General features: G+C 42.8%; 1 protein-coding gene across 5 annotated transcripts in view; it reads right to left on the bottom strand.

Moving 5' to 3' along the window:
* Nucleotides 1-2,893: 2,893 nt before the first annotated feature.
* The window catches only part of LOC143293670 (GPI-N-acetylgalactosamine transferase PGAP4-like), a 28,044-nt gene continuing 19,799 nt past the window's right edge, over nt 2,894-11,138 (bottom strand). For 3 of the 5 annotated variants that reach the window (XM_076604810.1, XM_076604811.1, XM_076604809.1), the window contains one exon: nt 2,895-4,884. In XM_076604810.1, coding sequence (XP_076460925.1) covers nt 3,311-4,861 — 1,551 coding nt within the window. In that variant the 5' untranslated portion in view covers nt 4,862-4,884 and the 3' untranslated portion in view covers nt 2,895-3,310. Of the gene's footprint in view, nt 4,885-11,138 lie in introns of all 5 variants that reach the window. The other 2 variants (XM_076604812.1, XM_076604813.1) reach the window with 1 other exon arrangement.

Raw genomic sequence — 11,138 nt, 5'->3', positions numbered from 1 at the left:
GTTGTTGTCCTTCAAATCATCGCTTCATCATCGATATGCCAAGCCAACACCAAAAGGAGTGGGAAAAAATAGTTAACATTGATATGAAACCGTGACAATTTTTGTCATGTAAATACCAAGAAAAAAATGTTACATGTACGGGTTTTGGTGTTTTTTTAAAAATTTTTTAATTATTATATCACAGTATACAACAAATGGAATAAAAACAATCACAAGAATCATAACAGCCATTTCTCCCCGGACTGTTTTAAAAAAAGCATATAATGTTCTATTATTAAATACCAATTCCCGCATCGTCTATATACAAAAAAAAAAAAAAAATGGGTGGCGCTGTAGAATAGCGACACGTTCTCCCTGGGGAGAGCAGCCCGAATTTCACACAGAGAAATCTATTGTGATAAAAAGAAATACAAATACAATAAAATAATAATACGAGTGGGACTGTACTGTGGGTTGCAAAGTGTTATCCCCGCCAACCACCAGGGGAACACAGCCCGAATTTCGCACACTGAGAGTTCTCTAAACCTGTTGTGACGAAAAGCTAGGCAATAAATACAATACAATACAATACAATACAGATAATTAGGAAATCAAAGTTCCGCCAGCTGGCAACAATCGCTTGAAGAAATATGATATACAACATCCCGGCGACACAAGTATATGCAGTACACCCTGATCCACACACACACACACACACACACACACACACACACACACACACACACCGAAAAAGAAAAAGATCATACGAACCGAAATCTGCCCTGTTACTATTGCTATACATAAACACCTACCTAAAACAAAACAAAAGAAGATCATACGAACCTCATTCTGCCCTGTTACTATTTCAGTTATATAAACTACAAATCACTGATTATATTAAAGACAAATCATGACTGTTTTCAATAGAGATGAATATCAAGATCGGTCTTTGGGACTGACATGCATGAGGAAGAACAGCGTAAACATTCCTTAATTGGCTCACATAAAATTGTAACCTTCCAGACTTTCTATTGGACTACCGTAGCAAATCAGATATATAGAATGCAACAGACAATACACTTGTTCTCTCTCTCTCTCTGTATGTGTGTGTGTGTGTGTGTGTGTGTGTGTGTGTGTGTGTGTGTGTGTGTGTGTGTGTGTGTGTGTGTGTGTGAAAATCAAACAATCTACAGTCGTACCAGTCAGCTTCTGACCAGATAGCTATTAAAAACGTAAATAATATGGATTTTTTTTCCAAAACCAGCGGAGAATGTTTCCTTATTTGGAAGAAGAAGAAGAAGAAGAAACCAAAATTAACCTTGCCTGATTGACAACACTCGTCCCTGGAACTAATAAGTTCCACGCTTAGTCACATGATTGTCAAAAGATTTTTGGTGGTTGCTTTTTGTTCTTTTTTTTCACTGAACTCACGCAGATGGAAGAACATCAGAATTCATAAACTGCTCACCTATTTTACCTTTTGCCAACAAACGATTGGAACACACACACACACACACACACACACACACACACACACACACACACACAGAGAGAGAGAGAGAGAGAGAGAGAGAGAGAGCTGTGGATATACGCATTAACTGCATTTTAAGAATGATCGACTGAAAATATCGAACAAACAAAAACCAATGTGCACATAACCTAGTTTTGACAACAACAACAACAACAACGACGACGACGACGACGATGATGATGATGATACTACTACTACTACTACTAGTAATAATAATAATAATAGAAGACGACGAAAGCAGGAAGACAAATGGAGACAGAGGGAGAAAGAGGTAAAATGCTCAACATGAAGGCACTAGATTCTACTTTAACAATGAATTTAATTATATGAAATAGAGAGAGAGAGAGAGAGAGAGAGAGAGAGAGAGAGAGAGAGTGTTGTGTGTGTGTGTGTGTGTGTGTGTGTGTGTGTGCTACGTGTGCACGGGTACTTAAGTGAACTTGTTAAACCTAGCAAGTAAATAAAATCTTATCGCGGTAACGGACACAAGTCCTGCCCCCCACCCGCAACCCCCGTCCTCCCCCCCCACCCACCCACACAGATAGAGAGATACAGAGGCTGACAGAGAGACAGAGGACACAGAATCATCACAGGGCACACACACACACACACACACACGCACGCACGCACGCACGCACACACACACACACACACACACACACACACACACACACACACACGCACAGAGAAGGAGACTGAGAGAGACAGAGGACACAAAATCATTACAAAACAATGGGCGAAACGATTGTCAGCAAGTTCGAGAAAGTGCATATTAAGTAATCAGATGGGGGATATGATATGATATGAGATGAGAGATGATATGACAAGGAAAACTCTTGCCGCGCCTACTTTCGATTTCTCCCGCTTGGGCAGAGTAGTGTAATTCTGCACAGCTTTTACTGGCAGGAATCAGGTCTCGGCCTAGTCGTCTGCGCGTGTGGGTCGTGGTGTCATATGTGAAATTGGTTATGATCATAAATACCTTGCATGGACCATATTATTTATAAAAACAATAATTGTAAAATTTGTGAATACAACTGATGATCTTCGGTGTGCAATTCAAAACGAAATGAAAGAAAATGTCAGATTCTGATAAACGAACTGGATGTACTACTACTAAAAATAATATCAAGAATAATACTGATAATGACAATAGTAATGAAACGAGAAAAAGATGTAAAAATGGTTGAGACTATATCACTGGGTTTTTTTTTTCAGGGGTTAAATATGTAAATAATTCATGTTTCGGTTTTATGGCAGTCAATGCACTTAAAAAATATATAAAAAAAAGGTTATATCATTTTGCGTAAATATTACAATGCGCAGACCGAAAGGTACATATATATATATATATATCTTAGTTTCTCTGAACATCTTGAAAAAAAACAAAATCACAGTGAAACCTCAACCTGAGTTGATTTAACCTGCATTCAGTTTGTCAGTCGTTAACTGACTGCGACAGTCTTTGACATAACACAAGTTCAAGGGTAATCGAAATTCATTCATGTTTTGTGCTTGACTGGGTATTCTTTGGTTTTGAAGAAAAATGGAAACTTGATTAAATTATGCCTTATAAGAACTCCTTTTTTGATATCATACACATGGACACGCGCGCGCGCGCGCGCGCACACACACACACACACACACACACACACACACACACACGCAGACAGAAACAGAGGATCAGAAGGAATATTCACCTTCTCATAAATAAAAGCACAGACTATAATTATGAGCAGAGGAAGACTACTGGTCCCTAACACCAAAACCCCACTTCCCTTATCACCATCATCATCAGGATTATTGCACCACCAGAGGGTTCACCTCTTTCCTCCGCAGCGAGGACACCATCCCTATGTGGGAGAACAGGTTGGGCTGCAGCATCAAACCCCTCCTCTTCCTCCTTCCCATCCCCCACCAACCCCACTCCCCCTCCCCGTTCCCCACCTTCTCCGCCTCCTCCTCCTCTACCCCTTCCCGGAACTCGTCCATGCGGATGTCGGTGGATCGCCGAGCGGTGCAGGTGACGTTGGAGAGGAAGGAAGAGAAGTCGGCGGCCCCCTGTCGGCTGTAGAGGACAGCGGGGATGCAGCAGGAAGGGGTGGGCGTCACCTGGTACAGGCGCGGCGACAGGCGGCGAAGCTCCAGAAGGTTGGTCCTGCCCACGGCGAGAGCCAGCACGGCCACCACCGCCGCCCACCCAGCCCACCTCACCACAACATTCCCCTCCTTCTTGCTGTGGCTTGGTACGCGGCGGAGGCATTCCCCACCAGTGAGGTCGTGGTGGAGGCGGCCTTTCCGGAAGCTCCGCCAGCACGTCAGCAGCGCTCCCAGCGTCAGGGACAGGGCCAGAAGCTCGGTGAGCCGCTCCACCTCCAGGCTGATGTAGCCCAGCAGACGCTGCGGGTGGTAGAGCTTGAGGTAGGCCACTGGGGGAGCGCGGGCACGGGATCGGGGAGCCTCCACCACCGTGGCCAGCACGTGCTCCAGCACGTGGAACAGGTCCTCGTGCGCCACGGCGTCGTCTTCCACCAGCAGCACGTAGCGCACGCCCAGCGCCAGCGTTCTCTCCATACAGAACACGTAGTCCTTCTTCAGCTTCTCCCACAACGTCGACGCCCGAGCCTTCTTTTTAGTTTTCTGGGAGCCAGAACCACTCCCGTTACCAGCAGCAGCAGCGGCGGCGGCGGCATCCCCGCCGTACCTTTTGAACACCGGGACCACGTCCTCCAAGGCCTTGGCCTCCAGAAACTCGTCGGGCTTGTCGTCGATGTTGCAGACGTGGAAGGTGTAGGACAGGCGGAGGGAGGAGTCGTTGAGGAGGCGGAGGAGGGTGGCGGTGCTCTGGGTCAGGTACTCCGTCCTGTAACTCACCGCGCGCTCCATGCGCCGCCCTCGCGCCATCGTCAGCACCGTCACCCCGACATCCGCCGGGGAATCGTCCTTCGTCGAAGAATGTGGAGCCCCAGCCCCAGCCCCAGCCCCAGCCCCCTCGCGCTGTCTCTTCTGACTAGCCCGGTACTGTTCCATGAAGTGCTGACTCCGCTGCAGCCGAAACTCGTTCTCAGCCATCAGCCGGTGACGTTCCACGTCCTCCGACAGCAGCAGGCGGGCCAGAGGGGCGCCGGGCAGCAAGGAGGATAGGAGGGTGGCCCCGCACAGGAGCGTCACAGCGCGGCGCCAAGGGAAACGCCAGCGACTCCTCTTGCTGGAGGCTAGGCAGCAGCAGCAGCAGCAGGAGCTGTAGCGACGGTACGGGCTGCCTCTGTCTTGCTGCTGGTGCTGGTGGCGGTGATGGTGATGATGATAGAGGTGCGTCATGTCCATAGTGTGGTTGGGGGCGATTCCCATCTCTTTCACAGCGGCTGTCACGTCTGGGGATGGAAAAAAAAAAGAATCGATAATAGTCTCTCTCTCTCTCTCTCTCTCTCTCTCTCTCTCTCTCTCTCTCTCTCTCTCTCTCTCTCCGCACACGCACACACACACACACACACACATCATTACACCCACACACGCATGCACGCACAAAAATATGCCATCTTGCATAGCTCATACACTGATTGCATCTTTCATGAATCTAGTATTTTTAAAAATATACTCGTATATAAAAATCTCCACTCGCGCAGCACATGGCAACAACAATTGCAGGAGAACTCAAAGGCCCTGAAGCACACTTGGGATATACCGTTCAGAGACTGACACCAAAAAAACAAACAAAAAAAACAACAACCCGCAAGTGGCGGTTATTCGCTGCTGCCCTACATTCGGATGAGACGATAAACCTAGGTCCCGTGTGCAGCATGCACTTAGCGCACGTAAAAGAACCCACGGCAACAAAAGGGTTGTTCCTGGCAGAATTCTGTAGAAAAATCCACTTCAGTAGGAAAAACAAATAAAACTGCACGCAGGAAAAAACAAACGAACAAAATAAAATAAAATAAAATAAATGGGTGGCGCTGTAGCGTAGTAGCGCGCGCTTTCCGTGGCGAGAGCAGCCCGAATTTCACACAGAGAAATCTGTTGTGATAAAAAGAAATACAAATACAAATACAGGCCAGACTGTGGTCATAACGGGCAGCAAAAAAGGAAGGAAGCAGTACATGACAAGTTGTTCGTCTGAACAATAACTTGTCTCTTTGTTGAAAAAAAAAATATACAAGATATATATATATATATATACATACATATATAACACTATCAAAGGGATCTAGACCCCAAAGGCCGCCCCCAACTAAGATTCAAAGACGCTTGCAAACGGAACCTGAACAGTGCAGGTATTGATGTGCTGTCCTGGGAAAGCCTTGCGGACTCACGTGGACCCTGGAAATCTGAATTCAGAGAGGGGTGAAACAAGCAGAGAAGGAGCCGCTGAGGAGAAAAAGAGCCACACGCAAGTCAAACTCTTTCATACCGTTCTTTCCACATCAAGACAATTTTGCCATCATCTGCCCTCCATACTTTCCGAAATTATTGTCTGGACAGAGCGCCGATAATGTTCATTGAAACCGAACCGGGTTAACACATATTTAGATATTTATATTCTACACGTTAATAAGCCGAGAGCATGGAGTATATCCAAGTTGTGCATTGCGTAAAATATCAACAAAATTGTACTTACGAACTAAATGATCCCGTGCTTCCTTCGTAAATTCACCTATGCAGTCGGTATAATACCGATTTCATTCATTATGATACGTCATGAATGGTAAGAAACTGGAAAGCTTTCATAAAACCGTATTTGCGTCTTCTACCAATTTAGTATAAAATGCATGAAACTGAAAATGTTTGTCTCCTTTTGACCCCAAAGAGCTCTGTTACTAGCTTCCGTTCTGAATCAGTTGTCTGCCACAGTGACCTGCCCACAGATCAGCATCAGCGCGGCAGCAGTCAGTCAGATGTACTGTACTGCGCTGAACGCTTTCCCCTGGCGACCCCTAAAATCGCGCTTGCGTAACCTTCGCATGTTCTTGCCTTGCAAGGGCAGTATTTGAAACTGGATGTTAAAATCATGCAGTGCGTCAGTGTGACAGTCTACTGGGTGTTAAAATCATGCCGGTCAACGTGACAGTCAGTCTACAAGTTCCAGAACAAAGATAAGTGATTTCTCTGTGTATAAGTGATTTTTCTGTGTATTTGACAGATACTTTGTCATCACGTTATTGTTTAATTATTGAATTATTAGTGAATTATTGAGAGGGCTCAAAACTCAAAACATTACAGAAGTACTTGTAGTTGTCAGCAAAGTACGATCTGCTACGCAACGATACCCAGATACACCCTTCCACCGGCGAAGAGGAGACAACCTAACTAAAATCCCCATTCCCACAGCTTTCATACAGTACCAAGGGGATGAATGGCTGTTGGGTTAAACAGACACTAACTGTATGCAGTCTGGCCTTAGGGCGACACCAGGCTGACGGACTCCATATAGATGGACAACCATTGCCCTTCCCTGATAAGAGGCTCTGTCAGGGCGACCGAATATTTTCCCTCACCACATAGAACACCCTTCTATGGATACTAACAAAACCCTGTCTCGCGTGCACCTCAGGGATCAGCTGCATTGCACGAGACATAAATTCAGATCCCCAAACCCCAAAACAGGCGTGGCAAAAGAAGTGGGAAAAGATTTTGCTTAGGTAGCAGAATGACAAAAACTGAGCGGCTGTCAAAGAAATTCTTTAGAATCGGCAGTTGGAATTGCTCCAGCGCAAGAATAAGAATCTCAGCTTTCCTCTGGCGATCCCTTATACCGTGCTTGCAAAACCTTCGCATGTTCTTGCCTTGCGACAGGCAGAAATAATAAAAACATTCGATTCTGGACATTAAAAATCAAAATCTACTTATGTTCCCGGCCCCCTATAGTGGGCAACTTTATATCAGTGTTATCGGTATGATTTGTTCTGTTTTACTGAAAAAAGAATGGTTTTGTTGCACACATTTTGACCTAACTTCAATTTTAATCTAAATTCCCTGGCCTATGCCTGCGGGCCGTAAATCATTCAACCGTTCTGAAATCGGGGACACGATTGTTTGTGAGGCTTCAGCTTTAAGTTTCAGGCAGGGCTGAAATTGAATCCCATAGGCAAACAGTCAAAGAAAAAAAATATCAGAGCACGCTCGAACTGAAATCCACCCGATAACAAGAAGCAAGTCTTTGCATGTGTATAATTTGATTCCCAGTTCGTAGGCAAAAACGATCGACAAATGACCATGACTACATGACGGTCAATTCTGAATCTATTCATAACAAATTGAAAACGGTTGAATTTGTACCCATTCATAAACATTCAATCAAGTTGTAGGGTCTATTAGTTAGTTACCTTTTTAATTGACAAGGAAAATCGTGCGATATATGAAAAATCCCTATTATATCTAATGGTATTGTCTATTATAAAAACAAAGATAAAGCTGATGTTTTTAACAACTCTTTCATTTCACAATCTACTCTTGAAGATAGCGAAAAAGATTTACCTGACATTCCATTCCTCGACTTAGAACTTACAGACATAGCGCTTACTTCTTCTGATGTTGAAGGTGTTATTCTAAATCTAAATAAAAATAAAGCAGTAGGACCAGATCTTGTCCACAATAGATTGTTAATCGCTTCATTGCCAGTCATTCTAGACCCACTAACTAGGATTTTCAACAAAAGCCTTCATGAATCGAAATTTTCTCTGGTATGGAAAACACCACATGTAAATCCTCTCCATAAAAAAGCTTCGAAGGAACTTTGTAGTAATTACAGTCCAATCTCTTTACTTAGCTGTGTCGGTAAATTCCGTGAGAGATGCATCCATAAGCAAGTTTTCTTCTTTTAAAAAAAAAATTTTTTTTCATCAAATCATATTTTGTCTCCTTCTCAGTCAGGGTTAATTCCTGGTGATTCGACAGTAAATCAGTTGCTCTGTATTTGTAATGACTTATGCTCATCTTATGGCTGTGTACTTTGATATATCTAAAGCTTTTGATCGAGTTTGCATAAGGGACTTCTTCTGAAGTTCAGAGCGAATGCCATACGAGGCAAACTACTTGACTGGTTTTCCGATTACCTCTCTAACCGTGTCCATGCAGTTGTTATAAAGAGTGATAAGTCTGATTACAAAGAAATACCCGCAGGTGTTCCTCAAGGCTCTGTACTTGGTCCACTATTATTCCTTATCTATATCAATGATATTGTATACGCCATCCATTCAAACATTAAGCTATTTGCAAATGATACAAGTATGTCCTTAGCACTAAACAACCCAAACATCCGTGCACAAACACTCAATTCTGACTTAGAAAAGATAGATTCTTGGGCTAAGCGATGGAAAGTCAAATTTAATGAGGGGAAAACAGAGTTATTAAATTTTTCTCGAAAGACTGACACAATTTTACCTCTTACTTTTGGCATTACACAATTACAAAGTACAGACACACATGAACATCTAGGTGTCATACTCCAAAACAACTGGAAATGGGAGGAACATATTAAAAGTATAATCACTGCTGTAACTATGTTGGTTTCTTGTCTTAAGACGTATAAGTTAAATAGGAGAGCATTAGAAATTATGTACAAATCATTCATATTACATTTTTACTATGCTGGTATTGTTTGGGATAATTGCACAGATGCACAATCAGTCTCTCTGGAACATTTACAGCTTGAAGCATTAAGAACCGTAACTGGAGCTGTTCGTGGGAAAAGTCACCAAAAAATATACCAAGAATCAGGGTTCTGTACACTTAAGGAAAGAAGGAAAAGACACAAACTTGTGCATTATTTCAAGATGGTTAACGGTCTATGTCCTAATTACCTAAATGATCGTGTTCCTTGTCTTGTTTCAGACAATAACCCTTACCATAGACGCAGGTCACTGGAAAGCACCCTACCAAGATTTCACACCGAACTATCAGAAATCATTCATACCATCCACTACTTATCTCTGGAATTCTCTACCTGATTATGTTAAAACCAGCAATTCCTTAAGCCAGCTTAAACATTACCTGTGTGCTAACGATGCTGTTGTGCCTAACTATTATTACTTTGGTAAACGGAAGGAACAAGTCATTTACTGTCGACTTCGTCTAGGAATTAGTGACTTAAGAGAAGATATGTTCAACAGACATTTAATAAACGACCCACTTTGTGCTTGTGGCACTACAAGCGAAACTGCTGAACATTATTTATTATTTTGTCAAGACTTTCATATGGCTCGGGCAAACACATTAACTTTATCTCCAAACTACAATCACGTTGAAACTCTGCTGCATGGAGATCCTGTTCTCCAAAATCATACAAATATATTCATATTTCAAACTGTTCACCAGTTTATCTCCGATTCAAATAGATTTTAGATTGGAAAGTATTGTGAAGAACGGGTACAACATGATTCTATTCGTAAAATATGTGTTGGATTTATTTGACTGACCAAAATAGTTAATATTCAAAGTTGAATGGATTGGCCAATGATCTGTCAGAATTTCTCCTCTCCCCTCTGTTCCCCCTCCCCCACCACCTTACCCACCATTCTTCTAAAAAAAAATTCTTTTCTTCGTGTTTCTCTTCTATCAGGCCGATTCCTCTGGTGATAATAAATTTAATCTCATGTTAATATTGATATTAGTATTATTTTATTATATTATGTATTGTTTATTGATTTGTTTTATTTCATTATTTCATTAATTACTGTTTATGAATGTTATTTGATACAATTGATAATATGCTTCATCAGCCGGCATGTTAAAATTGAAGTGCAACGTTGTGAGCACAGTATAAGCTTTAAGCTTGTTGACGCTCTTTTGTCATTGATTGCATTGTAATCATGTGTACTGTTGAACAATTAAAGATTATTTAAACCAAAACCACTCCGATTGGAGTACGTGCATGCACCTTTGGTTTGCACATGATCTGAACTGGCCTACTTTCCACTATATCAAAAACTGAGAGAGAGAGGGGTGTGGGGGGGGGGGGAATTCAGTGTCGTACTGACATAACACACACAATTGCCCGATGCATTTAACAGGTTCAACACAAATTCTCCCTTCCTCTTTTTTTTTTCTCTTGACACACCCTCGCACACCCCTTTTCTCGACGACGGAGCACACAGAGAAGACGACAGTGTCACATGCACAGAACTCGTCAAAATGGTAGGAAGAATAAGCTGTCCTCTCCACCCACACCCCTCCCACCCCCACCTCTCTTTCTCACTCGCCCTCTACTGGTTGAGAAAGGGCACACATGAGCTATAGCCAACCACCCGCAATGCAAAAACAATGCTCCCCCACTCCAAAATAGAAACGCTAAAAAAAACAAAAACAACAACAACAACAAAAACGCGTCTTCTATTTATTTCATGGGCTGTTAATTCCGACGTTCACTCGTATATATATATATGAGTGGGCTTGTTCGTGCAGGACCGTTTTTTTTGTGTGTGTTTTTTTTGTTTTTTTTTTTTGTTTGTTTGTTTTGGTTTTTTTGTTTGTTTGTTTGTTTTTGTACCTCAGCCATGTAGGCAGTCACTGTCAGTTTTGGGGATTGTGAATGCTGGGAATGTTCTCCTTCCCAAAACCTGTTGAACGCTTATGGATTACGGGGCCTATAATATTGTGCGCGCGTTCTTTCTTCTACAGGTGCATACACACA

The sequence above is a fragment of the Babylonia areolata genome, chromosome 19, assembly GCF_041734735.1.
Source record: "Babylonia areolata isolate BAREFJ2019XMU chromosome 19, ASM4173473v1, whole genome shotgun sequence".
Classification (NCBI taxonomy): domain Eukaryota; kingdom Metazoa; phylum Mollusca; class Gastropoda; order Neogastropoda; family Buccinidae; genus Babylonia; species Babylonia areolata.
This window is presented reverse-complemented; position numbering and strand designations above follow the sequence as displayed.